This window comes from Pelobates fuscus, chromosome 8, assembly GCF_036172605.1.
Source record: "Pelobates fuscus isolate aPelFus1 chromosome 8, aPelFus1.pri, whole genome shotgun sequence".
Taxonomy (NCBI): Eukaryota; Metazoa; Chordata; class Amphibia; order Anura; family Pelobatidae; genus Pelobates; species Pelobates fuscus.
The window spans coordinates 22,466,741-22,489,873 of NC_086324.1; the positions used below are offsets into that span (position 1 = coordinate 22,466,741).

The 23,133-nt window shown below is 34.2% G+C and overlaps 1 protein-coding gene across 1 annotated transcript in view; it reads right to left on the reverse strand.

The window, feature by feature from the left end:
- The window catches only part of LRP1B (LDL receptor related protein 1B), a 1,140,323-nt gene that overhangs the window by 425,723 nt on the left and 691,467 nt on the right, over nt 1-23,133 (reverse strand). The window contains exons 22-24 of the mRNA XM_063429375.1: nt 13,354-13,554; nt 5,886-6,131; nt 3,073-3,270 (exon numbers count right to left, since the gene is read on the reverse strand). Of these exons, the coding sequence (XP_063285445.1) occupies nt 3,073-3,270; nt 5,886-6,131; nt 13,354-13,554 (645 nt within the window). The remainder of the gene's footprint in view (nt 1-3,072; nt 3,271-5,885; nt 6,132-13,353; nt 13,555-23,133) is intronic.

Sequence of the window (23,133 nt, forward strand, 5' to 3'; positions counted from 1 at the left end):
CAGGATAACTAAAAAAATAAATCCTTGAGATTACATTGACCTTATTCTGCTCACTGCACATATTAACTACTAATTTAATTTGATTGCAACAAATAAAGAGATATGAACTCTATTATGAACAGTCAATAGAGAGTGGGTTTTTTTTCTCCCACTTTTAAAATTAACTTTAAAATACTTTTGTACTCTTGAAAATTGTCAGCATAATAACTAGATAAAAATTTATTTTGCAGGTAACTGATATTTATGTATGTATATATATATATAAATATATATATTTTTTTATTATTACAGGTAGAGCTTTTTAAGAATATTAACCTAAACATATGGCTATCTATATGTGCTTCTGAGAGTTGAACAGAAACAAGTAGGAAAACTCAACAAGTACAGTATATAAGCAACTTATAAATTTGTTATTTTAAGTTGGAAGAACACATTTTTCTAAATTGTTAAATCCCTTCTGGTACCAAGGACCAAAGATACCTGATCTTACAGCACCTGAGGGTCCCCTCTGTCACCTGGAGCCACAGTTAGCTTTAAAAGCAATTACTTATGTAATGCATCTTTTATGTTTAGGCATCTTGTCCCTCCTCCCCATCTCCCCTCTGACATGCTGTTATTTTTATTTTGCCTCTTTATCCCTTTCTCAGAGATTGTAAACTCTTTTTTGTGGGGACTTCATCACCACTTCATTCTGTTAATGTTTGTGTGTCAAATACTTGTTGTTCGATATCTATAAGTTTAAAGTTCTGCGGTATATGTTGGTGCAAAAGAAATGGTAATACTAATAAGATTAGTGCTTTGGGAGTATTATAGTATTAGATAAACCATGAGTGCAGGTTCATTTTAAACTGATTTTTCTTTTATAAACATCTTGACAGATTCTCTTTATAATTAAAGTGTTTTATAAATATTAATACACAAGCACAGCAATATCTATTAAAAAAACAATAAAAAAAATCATGATGAGAGTGAATTGCTTTCTCTTTTAAGTGACATCAAAAATGTTTACAATTGATAGAATAAAACATGTCAACATTTTCTAAATTTACGATTTTAAATAACATAGAAACATAGAAACATAGAATGTGACGGCAGATAAGAACCATTCGGCCCATCTAGTCTGCCCAGTTTTCTAAATACTTTCATTAGTCCCTGGCCTTATCTTATAGATAGGATAGCCTTATGCCAATCCCACGCATGCTTAAACTCCTTTACTGTGTTAACCTCTACCACTTCAGCTGGAAGGCTATTCCATGCATCCACTACCCTCTCAGTAAAGTAATACTTCCTGATATTATTTTTAAACCTTTGTCCCTCTAATTTAAGACTATGTCCTCTTGTTGTGGTAGTTTTTCTTCTTTTAAATATAGTCTCCTCCTTTACTGTGTTGATTCCCTTTATGTATTTAAGTGTTTCTATCATCTATCAGGAAAAAGGACAAATTAGTTTTGTTACATGTGAGTTTACAGAGGAAGAGGTTCTATTTCAACTGTCAAAAGTAAAGCCAAAAAAGTCAATTGGACCTGATGGAATACACCCAAAGTTATTAAAAGAGCTTAGTGGTGTACTAGCAAATCCATTAACAGATTTATTTAACCAATCATTGTTAACAGAAGTTGTCCCAGAAGATCGGAAGTTAGCGAATGTTGTGCCAATTCACAAGAAATGTAGTAGGGAGGAGTCAGGCAACTATAGGCTAGTAAGCCTTACTTCAGTAGTGGGGAAAGTAATGGAAACCACGTCAAAGGATAGAATTGTTGAACATTTAAAATCACATGGATTGCAAGATCAGAGACAACATGGGTTTACTTCAGGGAGGTCATGCCAAACTAATCTTATTGATTTTTTTTGATTGGGTAACTAAAATAATGGATCAGGGTTGGGCAGTAGACATTGCTTACCTAGATTTCAGTAAGGCTTCTGACACTGTTGCACATAGAAGGCTTATCAAAAAACTGCAATCTTTAAGTTTGGATCCAGTATTGTTGAATAGATGAGGCAGTGGCTTAGTGACACGCAACATAGGGTTGTAGTCAATAGAGTATATTCAAAGCATGGTCTTGTCACCAGTGGGGTACCTCAGGGACCTGTACTTGGACCCATTCTCTGTAATAGTTTTATTACTGATATTGCAGAAGGTCTTGATGGCAAGGTATGTCTTTTTGCTGACAATACTAAGATATGTAATAGGGTCGATGTTCTAGGAGGGATAAGCGAAATGGCAAATGATTTAGGTAAACCAGAAAAATTGTCAGAGTTGTGGCAGCTGACATATAATGTGGATAAGTGCAAGATAATGCATCTTGGACGTAAAAACCTAAGGGCAAAGTACAGAATATTTGATAGAGTCCTAACCTCAACATCTGAGGAAAGGGATTTAGAGCAGCAGGAAATGCTAGCATAATGCCTGGTTGTATAGGGAGAGGTATTAGTATTAATATTAGTATTAGAGGTATTAGCAGAAAAAAGAGGGAAGGGCTCATGCCATTGTACAGAACACTGGTGAGACCTCACTTGGAGTATTGTACACAGTACTGGAGACTGTATCTCCAGATGGATATTGATACTTTAGAGGGAGTTCAGGGAAGGGCTACTAAGCTGGTTCATGGATTACAGGATAAAACTTACAAGGAAACGTTAAAGGAACTTAACATGTATAGCTTGGAGGAAAGACGAGACAGGGGGGATATGATAGAAACATTTAAATACATAAAGGGAATCAGCACAGTAAAGAAGGAGACTATATTTAAAAGAAGAAAAACTACCACAACACAAGGACATAGTCTTAAATTAGAGGGGCAAATGTTTAAAAATAATATCAGGAAGTATTACTTTACTGAGAGGGTAGTGGATGCATGGAATAGTCTTGCAGTTGAAGTGGTAGAAGTTAACACAGTAAAGAAATGTAAGCATGAGTGGGATAGGCATAAGGCTATCCTAGCTACAAGATAAGGCCAGGGACTAATGGAAGTATTTAGAAAATTGGGCAGACTAGATGGGCCGAATGGTTCTTATCTGCCGTCACATTCTATGTTTCTATGTTTCTATATGAAAATACTTTTCTCTACTTACCTGAGGTTTCTGATAACTTTCCTCTATATATTTTATCCTCTACAACATCGGTCCAGTATAGCAAACTTTGATTAAAATGGAAGTCCAAAGCTATAGTGTTCCTCAAACCAGGAACTAATAAGCTATAATCTCTTTTATGCAGGTCAATTCGTCTAATCTCATGACGGATAGAAAAAATAATGAAAGCTTCAAATGTATCTGAAAGTAAAGTAATGACAGTATTAATCAAATATTCACCAAATCCAGAGGTAATCACTCCTGAAAAAGAAGGGCAATTTAAGAGACTAGACATTGCATTGCGTAAAGTCACAGGCTACATAATAGAAGATAGAATCTATACTTTTAAGATAGAAAGTTGTTTTCCAGGCACTGTAGCACCATAGTGCCCCCTCTTCTCCCATAAAGCAGAATGGGTTGAAATCCCTTCTGTCACTTACCTGATTGCAGCACCGATATCACTCAGTGCTGGCCCGTGCACTGCCTCTGCTCCTCCCCCAAATGACGTCAGCCAGCAGAAGGGACTTTCCACATAGGAAAGCATTATATAATGCTTTCCTAAGGGGTTTTGGATGACGCTGGATGTCCTCATGAAGAGCATGAGGTCGTTCGGTGTCAGTTAGGCGAACCAAAAGTCACCTAATGACTTGGAAGTCCCTTTAGTGGCTGCCTGGTTGTTAACCCTCAAAGGTAATTATTGCAGTTTATTAAAAGCTGTAATTATTATTGCAGAGTTAAGGAAACTGGGATACTGCACCCAGACCACTTCATTGTGCTGAAGTGGTCTGTGTGCCTATTGTGTCCTTTTAAAGAGGAACTTTCACTTCATAGGATATATAAACTTAGTTTTCATATCCTTTATATTTAGGTATAATGTATTTGTGAGATGTGACAAATTCAATTTAATGTAGAATTCCCCACCTCTTTATCTTGTAACTGGTGCCTCCATCTTAGCTACCTATTAATCATACATAGAAGTGTTAGATTAAACAGGGTTTCTATTTCTCCTTTTCATTGGCAACTTTTACCCCGGCTTTACCATGTCTGAACTGGATCATAAAGCCATTTGCTAAATTTTTAAAATAAAATATCTCATAAAAACTTATTAGCACTCATTAAAGGTGATCTTTTATATGATTGCATAAATTTCCCCTTTACATTTTTTTTTGTTATCATTTTACTTATAAATTATTTGCAAATAATGTGGGCTAATTTATTAGCAATTTTGCATGTGAAGAGAGAATATTGTTTTATCTCTTTAAGAAATATTCTGTATTAAAGCAACATGACAATAAATAGATTGATTTATAATAGTATAACAATGTCCTTGATAATATTCCACTCCTGGTAATTTGCAAGATACTACCAAATGGTAGTATAGATATCAAAAGATAATGGATTAGAAAAATGCATAACATAATCACGTAAAATATGCACATTTTAATAAACTGGCAATGTATTCTTTATAGACACATATTTAAATATTTAGTATATCAACATTGTATATAAAACACTTTTGTATTATAAATGAAATGTACTACACACAATGTAAATGTAATATTTGTATATCAGTAAATGCTTGTTCAGTTGTTAGTGTAACTATAGCAACTGGGTATGTATGAATGTATACGCCTGTGTAACCAAGCTTGATAGAGGGACTACAACACTGAACTGTTGGTAGATCCAACTGCTGGATTTTGGTTGAACACATTTTCAGTAATTACAGCAATAGTGTAACTTCATGGTAGGTTGAAAGCTAACAGTAAATGAGAATGTGCCCAGAGATGGAAGATAAATAAAAAAAAATGGATGTTTACTAATGTAATCATAACCTCATTCACTTCAAATAGAACCTAGTAAACTGCCTGAATATGTTTTTCCTCTCCGTCCTACCGTTCTTTAATTTTTCTCGGCAACATACTGAACCCTGGTGCATTATAATTATAATGTGCTCAATGGAGACATACATGAATGTCAAAATAAAAAATAAGTAATCATGAAATGTTGCTAGATTTACTCTAGAATGTACTTGTAGCCATCAATTCAAGGTACATGGCCTGTACTTTTGACATGCAGTCATAGGATAGTGTTTTATGTTTCTAAGATTGAATGCACTAAGACTAAGTACAAGTTAAGCATTGAAATGGGTAGGTCAACATTTCCAAACATCTCCTATATCTTTTGGGTATACAGGCTGACTTTGTTCCCTGGGCATAATGTTGCCAAACAGTTCTTGAAAAATACTATTGACCGCATTGTTGAAAATACAATTCCCATTAAACACTGGTGTTGAATGTTTGTGTGTGGTCGAAGTAAAACACTCTGCTGTAGAAGGATATTTAATAATTGACGGGGAAAGAGCCAACACATGATAACATGCACACAAAGCCGAACTAACCACTAACAATAAAAAGGGAAACACAGTGCTACTCAAGGCAATAACATCCTGACAATTTATCTATAAATATGACCCTGGCTGAGAAATGTCTTTTATCCATCAGCTGAAGTTAGTTCGGTATGAAATGGTTTTAAATCTCTGTATTTCTTTCAGTTAAAATGTAATTGCTATCTTGATAATTTCACTGCAGGTGACATGTGTGATACATTTTCTTAATAATAGGGGTTAGTTTTACATTTCTTCTTGTGAAAGCATTATATGACAGATAGAGTACCACATGAGGAGTTAGCATTTAAAATATAATAAGCACATGATATTAAAATCATACATATTCACTTTATAGAAAAGATAAACAGCGAAGTATTTCACTTGAAATAAAAGCAGCTTACACAATAGTCACGATTAAAATCTAACTTACCAACATTACTGCAGGTTTCACCGTCTGCATTTAAAATCCATCCATCGTAACAGGAACATTTCACAACATGCTTGTGTTGTTCACAAACTTGGCTACACTTTAGATGCTTGGTGCAGTAATCCACAATGTCACAAGTTTTGTTGTCAATACTTAAATGCATTCCTTGTGGGCAAGAACAGACAATGCCTCTTCCTGGAGCTATAGTACATTGATGGCTGCAGCCTCCATTGTTCAGAGAACATTCATCTATCAATGAACAACATATTCAGAAACATGCAATTAAACGTATATCTAAAACACATATTTTCCTACTTTTATACGTAAATACATAATTTAGAAATGTGTGTGTGTATGTATACACATGTAAAATAACAGATGCAATTAGTATCTTGTAATGCCCTTTTCATTGGACTAATAAAATGTTGTAATGACAAGCTTTCAGGCGAACCTCTCTTTCACAAGGCTAAAGCTTTTCAGAGCAAAACAAATTACACATAAAATTCAGTTGAGTTGTGACACTGGGGTTAGAGTGGTTAGAGAGTGCAGGTAATACACAGAAAATAGACACCATTCACACAGAGAGGCATAACTATTTTGAAGACCCCATTTTGGCATTTAGACAACCTCCAAACTTTTAACAAAAGCTAATTAACAGGAAACTACCCACTGATGGGAAGATCAAGAAAAAAGGGATCAGACAATGCAAAAAGCACCCATTGCAATCTGATCCAGCACATATGCACATATGACATCACAGCCACACACAACAACAAAACCTTTAGCATTAAAAGATCATACTCCTGCAAAACTAGCAATGTGGTATATATGATACAATGCACTAAATGCAATCTAGAGTGTGACGTTGGGGAAACCACCCAGTATTTACATGGTTGCAATCCAATGGGATGCAATTTTACCCAGCCTGACCAATCAATCAAGGATCGAGAGTATCTTAGTATTCAAATGTAAATGCCGGGTGCACTCGAAGCCATAGCCAACAAAAATAAAATAATTAAAAAAGGCTTGCACTCACGGTCTTATAGCATTTAAATAAGGTTTTCTTTATTCAGAGTTATTCCATAAAAATTGGTTTACCCTGAAGAAAGCCCCGGACGAGGGCTGAAACGTTGATATTTTTATGGAGTATCTCTGAATAAAGAAAACCTTATAAACCTGATTTAAAACGCTATAAGACTGTGAGTATATAGTATAGTATAGTATAGATATGTGTGTATGTGAGTGTGTGTATATGTATGTGTATGTACATATGCATATATGTGTGTATGTGTGTGTATGCATATATTTGGTTTAAAGATGCAATTAACAAAATTACATAACCAAAACCTGAAATGCAGGCTGGGAAACATATCTGTTATAAGCTGATAATCTCAACACCCTAATCTATTAATATGTACTGTACTGGGACATTCTTGCTAGACACAGACAAAGTTGCAATGATTCTAAATGAATGTCCTAAAATACAAAATAAATGTAGATGATTAGCGCCGCACCTGGCCCTGCCTCCGTGGTTGAGATCATCTTGATTTTCTTCCTACATTTATGTAGGTGACCTTATATATGAAACATTCTTAAAGAATCAATTCATCTATCAATTATCTATTTGTCTAGCTATCTGTTTATCTATCTTATGAATATTTTGAGTATACAAATTGGACTCAGTAAGATAAATCAATAAATCAATAGATAAATAAACAAATACATACATAAAAAAATGTGCCTAACCAGCACCAGTTTATATATTTCTGTGTAATCCAGAAACTTAAAAAATGTGTTAAAAAAAAAAAAAAACATTCTCACAAGCATTACTGGGCTTTACTGAATTTCTTTTTCTATACATTTATTATTAGTAATAGAAAAAAAAAACATCTAGAATTTTAAAGGCCATGTTTCGAACGTATAAGTGCTAGTAAAGTGATAAGAAGTTTAAAATTGAAGTCCAGGATTGAAAAAAATAAAAATAAATTCAAATCCAATCAGCAAAAGGACAATCAGCAAAGATGGAGAGGGTGATGTTATAAATATTCTATACATTGCAATTGGTGTGTGCACTTCAAGATTTTACAATTCATTGTACTTTTAAATCAATAAACATATAGGCTATGGAAAAATAAATTGTAAACGTTCTTTAGACCAATAATGTAAAAATAAAAGTAACATACACTTATACTCTAAAATATGTTGACATGTAAGATTTATTATACGTGAGGTCAGATTAGCTCACCAACAGTTGTCCCAGGGCAGGACATCTAACTATATTGTTCTGCCAACCTCAAATCCTCAGAGATTGTAATTTTGTTTGAGCAAGTCCTTCTTATCTTCCCTTTCTATAATTGTAAATCCCTGCAGGACATGTTGCCATTATATGAATGCTAAGAATAATATGGTATACAATTAGCTGAATGTTTTGACTGGTTGATTTATATAGTTTTTTAAAAGGAACCTTGCATCTTATCACCATGATTCTAATATAATTACTTCTTGCTGGTTCCAGAACATACATACATGATGTCCCCTTTCTATAAGCCCACCTTTTCTGTTCCTCCCGTTTAAGGGATTTTTCTCAGATAACACAGTTGTACATGTCACAGAAAACGCAAAGAAGGCTCTGTGTAGAACCATGTTTGAGCAGAGCGAGCATTAAAATCTACTATTCAGTCTTTACCTCCTGCAAAGTGTAAATAAACACATTTTGACCCACTGATAGCTGTGAATTATCTCATTTATAGGCTAGAAAAATGTATATGCTCTAAAACAGAGGGAATTAACTAATGACTTATCTTGATTTCAAAGTTTGTAATACTGGACTAGAACGAGAAGTTTCTTATTGGCCAAGACAATTCCTGGTAAGGGAAGAGATCAAGGCTCTTCATCAGAGACGTAAAGGTTTCTTGCAAATGCAGCAACTTCAAAGAGAGGTATCTTTTTCATTTATCCTTTTATTTGGGTTGTTTGCATTGATTGTTCCTGCATACTTTTTCCAAATGTATTATATATTTAATGTATTAAAATTGGGCATTTTCAGCCTGGTATGTCCCTCTGGGCTATACACTCATTTGACCGAAAAGTTAAGTCTAAACTTGCTTACCAATGCTAAAGGATCCTACCTACGTCTGGTAAAGAAACCTAATATGTGGCAGTCCTGTTTGAGCATAAATTTCTTGTGTCGTAGTTTTTTTTATCTGTTAATGTCTATTGGACATACATATTTCACAACATAATGTGGTATTATTTCTAATATATATATATATATATATATATATTTTTTGTTTGTTTATTTTTTTTTCATTAAAAGCAAAATTAGCTTTTTTTCATTTAGTGTGAAATTGCAATGTAAAGGATAAAACATAACATCCTAACATAAATATCTCATTATTCTTTTCCATGGCATTAAAATGAAGCTTATGATCAAATGTAATGTTTTTTCCTGGAAGCAATACTTAATTCATTAGCAAGGCAAAACCTAATTTATGTTGAAATCTTTGCCATCTTGGTTATTCCACAGGGGATCATAATGCATTTCACTTAGACCAGTTTCCTGCAATTTTATGCAGTTTGAATTTTAACTTCATCCAGGAATACTTTCTGCATAGTGTGTATATATATATATATAGTGTAGATTGGATTAGCTATGTTAGTCCAGTAGACAGGATGCCAAAATATCAGAGTATTGCAGTATGCAATGATACCTTCTTTATTGGACTAACGTAATATTTCAAAGACAAGCTTTCGAGAGTTTTCCTCTCTTCTTCACATCTAAAGCAATACTGATCAATCTGATAAAGTTTACCACTTAAAACAAATAAAGTTTACCACTTAAAACAAATGATGTTAGAGAGGGGGGATCTCTCTTTTTTGTGTTTTTTTTTCTTTTTAACTAGCTAATTGACTCTCCTCTGTTTATTTACTTTTTCTGGCAATTCTCGGCCAACCTGCACCTCTCACTTTCAGGTACTCACCCACCTCCCTCCCCTTCTCTAACATCAGTTGTTTTAAGTGTTACACTCTATCAGATTGATCAGTATTGCTTCAGACGTGAAGAAGAGAGGAAAACTCTCGAAAGCTTGTCTTTGAAATATTATGTAAGTCCAATAAAAAAGGTATCATTGCATACTGCAATACTCTGGAAAACTCTCGAAAGCTTGTCTTTGAAATATTATGTTAGTCCAATAAAAAAGGTATCATTGCATACTGCAATACTCTGGTATTTTGGCATTATATTTAAAGCAATGGTGGGCTTAACATCATATGGCCGTACGGTGGAACTAAATCCCCATATTTATTCTTAGATAGGCAATTTAGAAGCCTTCTTGGTGTTGTATTTTTTGTAGTCTGTGTGCACCGCAACTATTTTTTTCATGTATGAAGTTTGGTCACTGCGGCAGCACCTTTCATGCAAAATGCAGGCCTTGGGTGTGCCCCCAATCCTTTCTCTGTACTATATATATATATATATATATATATATATATATATATATATATATATATATATATATATACCAAAAGAGATGTGGTGGGAAAAAAGTGTGGATAGAAAACCCCTTCCACCTAAAGTAAGTGGATAGTTAATACATTGCAAAACACAAATACACACGCCAGTCAAGCCATACAACTTGCTTTTCCTATTATTTGGGTTGTTTGCATTGATTGTTCCTGCATACTCTGTTTCAAATGTATTATATATTTAATGTATTAAAATTGGTAATTTTCAGCCTGGTATGTCCCTCTGAGCTATACCCCCACAACTCTTTTGGTATGTACTTCACAAGTAATGCCAAGCCTCCAAAGCAAGTCAGTAACCAACCTCATGCTGATATCCATGTATAAAGTGGAATTGAGGCAAAAATGTGGTTCTTTGTTAAACTCATTTGCATATGCCAACCCAGAATCCCTTGCAGTAGTGAGAGCACTGTTAAAGTGAAATTGATGTGGGAAAAGCAAGTTGTATGGCTTGACTGGTGTGTGTATTTGTGTTTAGCAATGTATTAACTATCAACTATATGTATATATATGTATGTATATATATATATATATATATATATATATATATATATATATACTCTATCAAAAGAGGGTGCACTCACAGGTATACCAATACATCATCAATGTTATATTTTGTGAATCAAAGTTACATATCAGCTGTGCATACAAATCTTAAAAAAGACCGGGTCGAAACGGGTCGAAACGTCGATTTGTATGCACTGCTGCTAAGGAACTTTGATTCACAAATAAAACATAGTTGATTTATTGGAAGACCTGTGAGTACACCCTATTTTTTATAGTATACGTATATGCAACATGGATTTGCACCCAGGCATCTATTTATCGCCAGTTCTGCTACTTTTCCACCTTGTTTGGTGGCTGACACCCTTGCTGCCCTGTTGTGTTTGTGTACGCCACCTCCTCTACACTCTAAGCTTGTTTGAGCAGGGCCCTCATCTACCTATTGTTCCTGTGTAATTGTCTCATTTATTGTAGATCCCGCACCCCTTTTACAATATTGTAAAGCGCTGAGAAATTAGTTGGCGCTATATAAATGCCAATAATAATAGTAATACTCAAATTGGGGGAGTGCAAAGCTACCTTTATTTTTATCTATCTATCTATCTACCTATCTACCTAGCTATCTATATGTATATATAGTTAATATACCATAAATAATACAGAATAGAATAGCTTCAAAGTCCACTCAAAGTTTTATTTCAAAGTTTGTAAAACACCTGACTTGGGCAACAATACTGGGGATTTTGTCACAGTATATTTACAGAGTATGCTAGATCCATACCATAATGTACCTTAATCTAGTAACAGGTGTGAATTTGTTTATGATTTATTTATGGGGGTAAAAATTGATGAAACGATAACTTCTGATTCCTGCAGATTTAACAGCTGTATATTCATGTTGTGATTTATTTTTATTGAGATCCCATGACTCTGTAAGGCACTACACTGATGTCATGATTATGTTTATGAAACAGCTTGAAATCATGTTTAAATTGTGGCCTGGCATGTAATTTTACTGAAAGAAACCATTTGAAACTGGATAGACTGTGGGTAGACTATAAACATAAAAGTAGTGCACATGTTCTGCATGAATATCAAAGTAGTCTGTGCTCTTCAGTAGACTTGTGCATTTTTTTTATTTCAGTCAGCGTTGAGGTGGTTTGACTTGCCCAAATATCCATGCAAATTAATCGGGAAAACCTATTCAGACTGACCAAAAGGAAAACAATAGCCTATGTACTGTAAACTGTCAATATTTGTGATTTTGAGCGTTCAGTTACTTTTGAGCATTTAGGTGTGTATTTTACGCATTCAACTGATTCCTGGTTTATTTATATTTCATTATTTATTAGATTAATGGCTGTCCCTTAATCATTGATCATTTCTTATTTTTGGCCCATTTGGTGGAACTCCAAATTATGAATCAAATTAACCTCTTTGTCCATTGTCCAATTTTTTGTTTTGTGATGCATCCATATGGTGCTTGGGAGCTATGGAATTTGGCCAACATTTGAATTAATTGCAATTCATTTGAAACTGAATATACAAGTCTACTATTGAGGTGACATTAATTTGATATTTAGTGGATTTAATAAACAGAAACACATCCCTCCCTATGCTACTATATCATTGACAATAAACATTAGTGCATACATCCTCTTCATTATAACTTAACATGCTATTATTCTTGGCATACAAGTAGTTCTATTTTCACAACAGCAAGATGTGATTAGTGTACAAATGACAAAATGGTCCGTGTTTAACAGAGTTTGAGAGATTTTTTTCCAACTCTGAAATGTTTGCATAAGCTTTGAAAGTAATTTCTTGTGCCTCCAACGTTCTTGTTTTTTGTGCAGTCACCTGATATGAATTCCAATCTTACATGTACAGAGCTGCTATTGAGAAATGTATGCTAATTTACATGTATGTGTGAAATTATCATTTTTATTTTTTAAATGATTTACTATTTTTCAACTATTTTGTGATAGATTAAATACACTATGCTTATCTAGCTTTGAGAGGACAACAGTTAAGGTTTTCCCAAGTAGGGGGGGTAATAACACTAAACTATACTTAAGAAGACCTTAAACAACATATTGTGTGCCTTTGTTGTTGATGTTAATATTCTGATGTTATGTTGAAATTGTGTTACTTCACAACTATATCTTCATATCATTCTAACTTATCCAAAAGCAACACACACCCACGCATGCACAAACATGATGAAGAGACATGAAGCTACCAAAAGCAAAACATGCGTATGAGTCAATGGAAACAAGTAAATAAAAATTGAAAAGAAGAAGGTAGTTACATTTTGCAATCATTGAGTAAAGTTCTCAATTAAAAACAAAAGGTAAAATGCTTTACTTTTTTTTTTCTTTAAATGTGTCCTCTAAACAAAATGGTAGCATTTGGCTGAATTTCAAATTTAATCATAGAAAAATACCACATATTGCGCCTTCATCAGATCCATCTGGGCAATCTCTTCTCCCATTGCAAAGCTTCTCAGGCTGCAGGCAGATGGAGGTATCATTAGCACAAGGGTATTTTGGCGGTCCACACATATAACCTTCGCAATAATCCTCATCTGAATGGTCCTCACAATCAATATCTCCATCACATACCCATGCATTGCTAATGCATCTCCCTTGGAAAACAGAAACAACACAAATTTTAGCAACACAAAGATAGAGTTATCATTATTTTTTTATTTTATTTTTCTGTACTGTGGTTAGTTTTTTTTTTTTTCTTTTCTTGAATTGAGAAATAATTAAATATTTGAATGACATCTTGATCGGAATTATCTCAATGAAATTTGTTGACATATGTTTCCTGACCAATATCAATCACTGCACATCTCCCGGAACAAAAAGAAATGCAATTATCTTGTACTGGAAGTAAGGCATTTCAATTTTAAATTGATGCATCATGCTAAAAAAAAGTAAATCCTTGTGAGATGTTTCTTTTTTTGGTCCATTGTAAAATAAAATGATGGGGTTGGAAATGTGTTTATTTCAATAAACCTGTTGTATGTAGCATTTAAAAGATTTTCTTTGCCCTTCTCACATTGAAAAGCGCATGAATTGTACCACTGAACAAACCAAGAAAATTATATCAGTTTGTACACTTAATTTATTTAATCAAAATATAGCTGATGCAAAGCGGATTTTATTTTGAAGAACAAATTATGACTTAGGACAGATAGCAAAGTTTCAACAAAACCTTTAATAATAATTTTTTTCCTAGATTTTAGGACGGACATTCTGGCTTAGTCAAAGAGTTAGTAATACGTTATTTATTAATAGAAGCAAATAAGCAGTTTTGTATAATAATTCATGATCAGGGCATAACATCAGGTTCATTGGTTAATCCATTATTAGTCAGTGGTGTTTTCAATATTCTAAGTAAATATTGTGTGTTCAGAAGTACAAGCTATATCAAGATACCATATTATTCAATCATATATTACATTGTGTGCTGAATGCTTCATAGCAATTAATCATTTTCATTATTTTGCTATTATTATAAACCAATACAACTATGTGGAAGTGCTATTACATTCTTAAAAGGTTTAGGTTTTCCCTGAAATCATATGTTTACTGATTCAGATTTTCACTACTATGAATTATAGAGAACTGGAAAGTGAATTATACACTTTAGCTAAAGATAATCCAATTGCACATATAGATGAATTGGAGATTTTATTTTGACCTAAAATTTGCAGTTCTCTACAACTCCAGTTGTAGTGAATAAGCTTAATATTGGTTTATGTTTTTAAAATAAAATTTACATTGATACATGAACACAGTTAACAAACCATAAAGAATGTTAACAACAACAAAAAAGTGTATAAATTATGACTTTCTTTTCAAATGTTACCCTCTCTATCTCTTACATACAATTTCTCTTTTCCTCTATTTTACATCACTAATTTTCATTTCCTCCTTTCCTTTCCTTTTTTTTTTTTTTTTTTTTACTTCCCGTCCTGCTTCCCATATATAAGGTAAACTGCATAGGATTGTCTTATACCTGGATTTTCAATAGAAATTACAAATTTGTAGGATTATAATACCATATTACTTGATTGGACTACTAATTAAGTTATGGATATTGTTGATCTCCAAAGCCATTCTTTGGTCAAATGATTAATGTTCAGTACAGTTTGATGAATGATGTGTTTGTTGAGAATATAACTGTTTCTTTCTTCCTTAGTTTTGTTTGTCACACAAAAAATTAAAAGCTTCTTAACAATGCCTTTGTATTAGGCTTCTACATCTCTGTATCGTACATTTCATGTTTATCTTCTATCCTCAAATAGCACCGTGTTACTGTAAACCTATTGAGAAACCCTTGAATAAAAAGTATGAAAACAAAAAAAAACACGGTGTACACAAAGAATTACTCATTGTCAGCATGTACAAAAGAAGAACTGAAGATTGTATGATTTAATGCAAAGTTCTAAAGAACCAAAGCACAAGAAATTGATTTCTCTACGATTTTCACATCAATGATCTTGTAAAGCCAATTTTGACTTGTGGAGTGTGTTAGTTCAATTGCCTAGAAAGCAACATGGGACAGAAAAAAAATAGTAGCACTAAAACACAGAGGTACTATTAGCCTATACAAGGTGGATAACACTTAAAAAAGCTATAAACACTTTCAATAAAACTAGTTTGCTGTGAAGAATGTACTCTAAACTAATTTTCTATTACAGACCTCAATAAACAGATTTAAAAATGTATACTTTCTAGACTAACTATTTTGCAATCAGACAGCGTATAGATTTGCTTAATTTGTGCAACTCTTTAAATGAATATTCTGTGTACTAATTATTTCTAAATTGCCCACTGAGAATTCCTTTAAGGGTACGCCAGATAATAGAAGCCTATCTGATGTGCAGTGTTTGCATCCCTACACTTACTTCTTATAAGTAATTATTTATATACTAATAGAACATTTATACACAAGCTGTTAAAGTCATATGTAACAACTGTAGATGCAACAATTGCGTGTGCAATATTCACTGGAATAGATTATTATATTGATTATTTCTATCACATATTTTTTATATACTGTATCTGCAGAGAGATTTAAAACTAATGATTATTAAACATTGAACACTGCTAAAGAAAGGAAATGTACTAATGAGATACATACATGGAAAATTAACATAAAATTGATGCATTATTATTTTTCTATTTTGAGATACTTTTAAGAGGTACATATAATTTGTTTCTTATATATGTTTTAAAGGAAAACTATAGTGTTAGGAATACAAAACTGTAGTACCCTCACCCTCTCCCCCCACATCGCCTCCAGTGGCAAATAAAGTGTTAAAAAAATGTATTCACTTACCTGATTCTAGTGCCAATGTCCCTCGGCACTGGGTCGGGCTCCTCCTCTACCAACGTTAGCCATGGTAGTAGGGGGAGACCTAATCCGCATGTGCTTTGAGCATAGCATTAGGTTTTCCCCATAAGAAAACATTGATTCAGTGCTTTCCTATTGGGATTTTTGAGGATGCAGGACATCCTCATGCAAAGCATGAAACGCTGTTTAACTCCAGGAAGCACCTCTAGTGGCCACTAGAGGCAGTCTTAACCATTTAATGTAAACGTTGCAGTTTCTTACGTAGGGTTAAGAGAACGGGGACACTGCGCCCAGACCACTTCAATGAGATGAAATGGTCTAGGTGCCTGTAATGTCACTTTAAAGATGTTTAAAGATGAAGGGTATATACACTAAAGCAGGCATAGGCGGCCGTTGGCACTCCAGCTGTTTTGGACTAAACCTCCCATGATGCTTTTCCAGAATTATGGGTGTAAGAGCATTATGGGGGATGTAGCCTACAACATCTGGAGTGCCAAAGGTTGCCTATCCCTGCACTAAAGTATGAGTTGTGGTAAGCTCAAAACCAACTTTAAAAATATAGACCAAAAAAGCATTAATATACAAAATTACAAGTACCGCTGACTATAAGAATTTCACCAACTCATATGTTTTGGGTCACATTATTCAGGTTGGTTATTAATATATCTCTATAGACAACTATAACAAACAGGATTAATGTAAAGATGCACACTGCACACACTCGAAAATGCATTTATAGTTTCAGTTTCAACTTTATTTCACTTGCGTTATGCAAGACAAGTTTTAGAGCACCGTAGTAAAAGTCACTTCAACTGACAATGTGAGCAATAAAACCCGTGCTGCTCAATGCAGATATTATGGTGAAAAAGTCTTTGGGTGCAATTCCTCTACTTTTTTACAAAATGTTTTCAAATCTGGACAGCAGTGATAGGCTGTGAGCTATAGATGTAACTCAGCTTATAATTTACAGTTAAAATTGTAAGGATCATGAGAAAGTGGGGTATAACAGTGGGCAGGGCAGGCTTGAGTTCTGGGATAGCCCTGTTCTATTTTGTCAACCAGCTCTAAAAGAATTAGACAAAAAACAGAAGGTCTGCACTCATAGACTCGTTTTACCATTACCTCTAAAATTATCAGGAGTGATTATGGTGCTTAATATGTCCCTTTAAAGTGGATTAGGTGCCTCTGGATATTTCATAAAGATAAAGGCTTCATGAAATAGTCATGCATAGTATGCAGGAAATTGAAACACAATGAAAGATATTTAAAAAAAAAAGGAATGAATTGCCTTAAATTGCTAAGTTATCAAAACAAAACTTCAGGCAAAGCTTCTGTCATCTGTCGTGGAAAGATCCACAAATTGTGTTAATTCCTACTCTCTGTGAGGTTGAGGTTCAGGTAAGTATATCCCCTCATCTATGGGCATGTCACTTTCAAAATATGCAATGAGACCCAAAAATAACAGAAACACAGTAATATTATCCCTTCACCTTGCAAATCTTGACCTTCCTTCTGCCAGTGTTATTAGATTGACTGGACATTTTGGAAGCAGAGAATTTCAGATTTTAGACAAAAACAGCTGAAATGTAAAATTTGTATAACTCAGCCATATATCCAGGCTACCTATTTTATACTAAAATGTACAATTTCTTTCTCAATTGACAACAATTCCTGGTTTAGGAAATAAACCTATCAATGATCATCCTATCAATGATACCATTCGATGCTTGCCCTAGTGATAATATTTGAAAATGGAATTGGGGAACATTTTTTTCCAAGACTTAAAAGCCAAAAAATAATTTAGTAACTGCAAATGAAAAAAATGTTATTTCAAACCTTCTGCAGTATGTATAAAGAGCCTCTGTGAGAATTTCAAGGAAAACTATAAAAAAATATGCATCTACAGTCCAACCACAGATATACAACCACAAAACAGTTAAACGCATCTTTAACAGAATATATAGAATGTTGTAGGTAGAAATCTAATCATTGATGGATACTAATTACTAAATGTATTTTTTGACCTAAAGAACTTCATAGAAAATAACATTTAGATAATGAAAATATTGCACACTGGAGATATTAGGGAAACATCTGGGCTTTGAAATACAAGTCAATCTGTCTACTTAATTGTTTAAATGAATCGAGATCTTGGTAAAGTTAAAATATTATTGGACTTGACTGATTCTTTTTAATAGACACTGTGCACTAGGCATCGATATACATGTTTTTCACAGTTTAAAAGTTCTTATTTATTTGTATGCTTGCCTTCTCAAACACATTACATCTGGTAATTACAATGATAACTGATAGAGAGCATTTTTTAATTTTATTATTTGGAAATGTGCATTAAGCTGGATCAACCTGAAACATTATCATTCTCTGCTACCTTGACACAGCTATTAGAAGTCACAGGCAATCAACAAGAGGCAGGCAGGGATGATCCTAATGCCTGGTTTAAGAAAGAGCTAATGTCAAGCAAATTGGCCATATCCCAAAGCAAATTGATGTTGTTTTCACAACAGCTTTACACCCCCTCCTTAATCTGTTTTATAGCTACAGCAGAAAAAAGAATATGTTTGTTTTTGTGACTTTATTTCACCTTAATGAAAATAAAATACATTCCATTGCAGTTAAAAAATATCCCTGTGCTCTAGTGATTGCAGCATAATATCGAGCAGACAAGAACTGTTCAGTGTAAGGAATGTAATTATTTTAATACAATCTTCATTTAATTTATTATATGTCATTTTTTAACCCCAATCAGAACGTTGTTTTTTTTTTGTTGTTGTTTTTTTTTGTCAATCTTTATTTTTGCAGTGCGTGAGCAACATAAACAGACTTGTATCGCCACAACAGCGTGTACAAGCTAAAACAGTAATACAGTGAATACAGTATTATGGCATGCAAGAATGGCACCATTTTTTGTTAGTAAATGCAGGTTAGGTACTTATGCCTTAAGTACCTAACGCCTTAAGTTATAGCCTGTACTAGTTGGGTAAAAACTAGGTGAAAATAAGACCTATCGATTGATAATAAAGGAGTACTACTATGAAAAATGTTTCTTAGGGCTAGCATACTCTTAGATTAAATTATTTCAGGCTAAACATACATAAAGGCTAAAGGCCACATATTCTGCAGGGTTCGGCAAGACATATATGTAGCAGGCTTAAAAGTTGTAAACCACGAGGCTTTGGGGCGCGTCTGCATCAAGCTAGGCATGTTAAGAAATAGACCATTGGACTGAAAAAAGAGAAAAATCATACTTTTCTAACAAAACAAAATCAGAATATACATTTATGGCATTGCTGGTAATGGTCAGGAGGCAACATGTATCTGCCTGTTTAGAGCTGCCTGTGAGTAAGTTCCGGTGTGCACGCTGTGGTACTGTCCAGGAGTGTGTTTATGCGTTCATCCTATGCCCACGATCGGGAAGCTGCCAGCAGGTTGGTCTAGGGGCCGCATCCAATTTTGGCCACTCCGCCAGCCCAACACCTTCTCAAGGGCCCTCATGCACTTTCCACCGCTCCGGTCACTTTCAGCACCGCAAGCGAGGTCCCAGGAGGTTGTGTAATGGAAAGGTCCTGTCCGGGCATGTGGGTTACGCAGCAGGGTGTTTCCCTTTCGGGACCTCAGCCCAGGAAGGCAGATGTGAGCCTCGGATTTTATGGGCCGCCTTCTCCGCTTCACTGATCTCCGTTTCCCAGGCGTCGTGTGCGGTCTTTTCTTTCCGCCAGCCACTCCAGGCGTTTTTGCCGGCGGTGAGTAATGCGGTCATGTAGGGTGTAGCGGCTCCCTCTGGGTCTGTACCCCTTTGTTTTCATTCTCTGCCAGAAGTTTTCGAGGAGGTCGTCCAGGCGCTGCTCGAGTGTCTGTAGTCGGTTCAGTGTGTCTGCAGCTGGTGCAGTAGCCGCCATTTTGAGGCAGATTGCGCCCCTCTATGTCTTTGCTTTAAGACAATGCGCTTGTCAGGGATGTAGCTTGGCTGTGGTGATGGTGTCGGGATAACCCCCACCAGCAGGGGGGGAGCGGGGACCCGTATAACGTCAGCTTGTTCCAGTCAGAGAGGCAGTAGGGAGATCGGCAACTTCTCCCAGGCTCTCACCTCAAGGTAGGCCTCAGTGGCGGTGCGGGCTCAATCTGCTTGTCGGACGCCTGGAAACCCTTGCTGTAGCAGAGTAGCTTGCAGGTAGGTATCAGCGCAAATTTAGCCATTTGTTTGCTTTCAAAATACTGTTTTTAGGCGATAATTGTCAACTCTTGTACAGAGCCCACACTGCATGCAGCCTTTCAGTTTGGCAGCCAGGCCCCGCCCCCTCAGAACGTTGTTTTTTTTCTATTCACTTTGTCTTCAAGATGCATTAGCAAGAGAAAAATAACCTTTTGTGAGCATATGAGTACTGAGTAACCTAGGGAAGAAGAGATGTTTGGATTTTTTTTGTTTGTTTGTTTTTATTGCACCTCTCTGTTATCTGATATTTAATCACATGACCTATCTGATTCTTTTTAATGCTACATTGCTGTACGTTTTTGGTTTTGTTCCATAAACATCATGATATATACATCAAATACATCTGAGATAGTATGTTCTAAATTTGTTACAGCATTTACACATTTAAAGGGAACCTTTTACTACTGATTATTCTACTTTTATAACTCTGTGCCATAATTGGCCTTCATAATTAACTCCCAGTATATTTTGAGAAAATCATTGCTGATTAGATCCAAGAAATACTGTTAAATAAGAGTTGAATTGAAGTGATCAAAGCACTCAAAATTTGTCAAGAGAACCTATTGAAATATCCAATTTTATGAAATCTGAAGGCTGAAATGCACGTATACTTCTCAACATTGTTGATTTAATTCCAAACGTCTAAATGTGATTACTCAGTCGAATACACAGACAGGGTTAATCGCTAAACTGTGAACTGTCTGGGACTGAGTAGAGAATTAGAAATTGTGGCACAAAGTAGCTGCATTGGAAAAAAAAAAATTCACTTTCAGTTACTTTTACCTGTGCAATTTCTTTGTCAATTCATTACAAAATACCAGACACTTCATCTACAAGTCATGTGAAACCTATCTATAATTATGTTCAATAATCTAAAGGAAATGATAAATTATAGCATATGTCATAATTAACATAATATATTGTGATTCAGAAAATTTACTTTTCAATTTTCAATTATGTACATTATTATATTTACTAAAAGTTCAAATGTTCAAAACGATGAAAATGTATATTAAAAATTGTATCAAATTGAAATCCAAATGACAAAATTTAGATAAACATATCTGATTTGAATTAATTCTTCAACTCAACTAAAGTTGCAGCTCTGTTTTTTAGCTTAAATTTTTGTCATTCGGATTTAAATACACTTCAGTTTGGAATTTAGAAAATAAACCCCTGAAAATATACTGGAATCTGAATTTTTTTAATAACCACAATTTAACCTGCAAGCCAATCATTGGCAGATTTAGGGAGCATAGATGCTGTATGATGTCAACATCTACCACTTATGTAAAGTCACTTCAGTACTTTGAATATGACTAGATTAAATTGCTCTTGGTGCCACTTGGAATTAAAACAAAAAAATGTTGGTCTTCAATTTGAAGGTATTAGGAGAATATTAACAGAAAATGTAAATAGGACATTTTAGCTATTAATCTATATATTAAAGAGATTAATGTGTTGGTATTGCAATTACAATTATTAGCATATATCTTTATCCTACACCATATACAATCAGGACTGTTTATTATTATTTCCTGATATTTCCCAAAATCCAGGTTAAAATTATTCTTTCCTAACATTTCCCAAAATTCAGTTTTACACTTTGTATATGAATGACCAATACCAATGACATTTATTAAAATATATTACGAATTGTTAAACCAGTAAAAAGCTTTACATTAAATATTGTTTTTTAAGGAGTAAATAAACCCTATGGGAAATAATAGGCAAGTTATTTCATTGTATTTCAAAAGAACTCTAAGCATAATATTCATTCTAAGCATATCTAAATGTTTTAGTTAAAATATAATTTAGTTTGTTTTTAACAAAACATTATGCAGCAATTGTTTGTGTGTGTGTGTCTGTATGTGTGTATTTTGCTGTGCTGTACGTAAAGGGATATGTTCTTACAATTTATTTTAGGGCTTTGTTGTGCTTCAGTTTTGTTTTATAATTTCGATATTACTGAGTATAAAGGGTAGTTCAGTACAACACTGATAGAAAAACATATTTGGCTGATCAGTTCCATCAGATATTGTCAGTCTCTGTGTAATTGAAGTCAGTGTATAGTTCATTCCGGTTCTAGGTAATGCCATTTGGAAATCCATCAGTCTTCACCCATAGTCATATAATGATTCATATAATGCTGGGAACAGTGCGAGAAGAACTCACCTACAGAATATAATTCTGTTATAAGGAAGATAATCTGAAAATAAAACTGAAGAGGATTTCATCACAGAAATCCCAGCTCATACCAGAGATCACAAGTTATATTTTACATGCTACTTTTCAGACTTTGGTTTTTTCAGACTTTGGTTATCCTGTACTTTATTACATTATAGTGTGTATAATACAATAATTTATACTCCGGATGGTGTTTATGGTGGTCCCATTATTTTTCTGTTTTCTAGCTACATCATGATATATGCACCTTCAGTTTATTTCCCTTAATTGTTATCTTTATTTTTCTTTAATCTTTGTTGAGTCTAACCGATATTTGAGTATAGATATGGTATTACGACTTTTAAAATTGAGCATTGGACTACAATCATGGTTTTGCTTATGAGATAAACATATTGCTATACTCTGAACTCAAGTTAAATGGAAATTAATCAGTGTTGT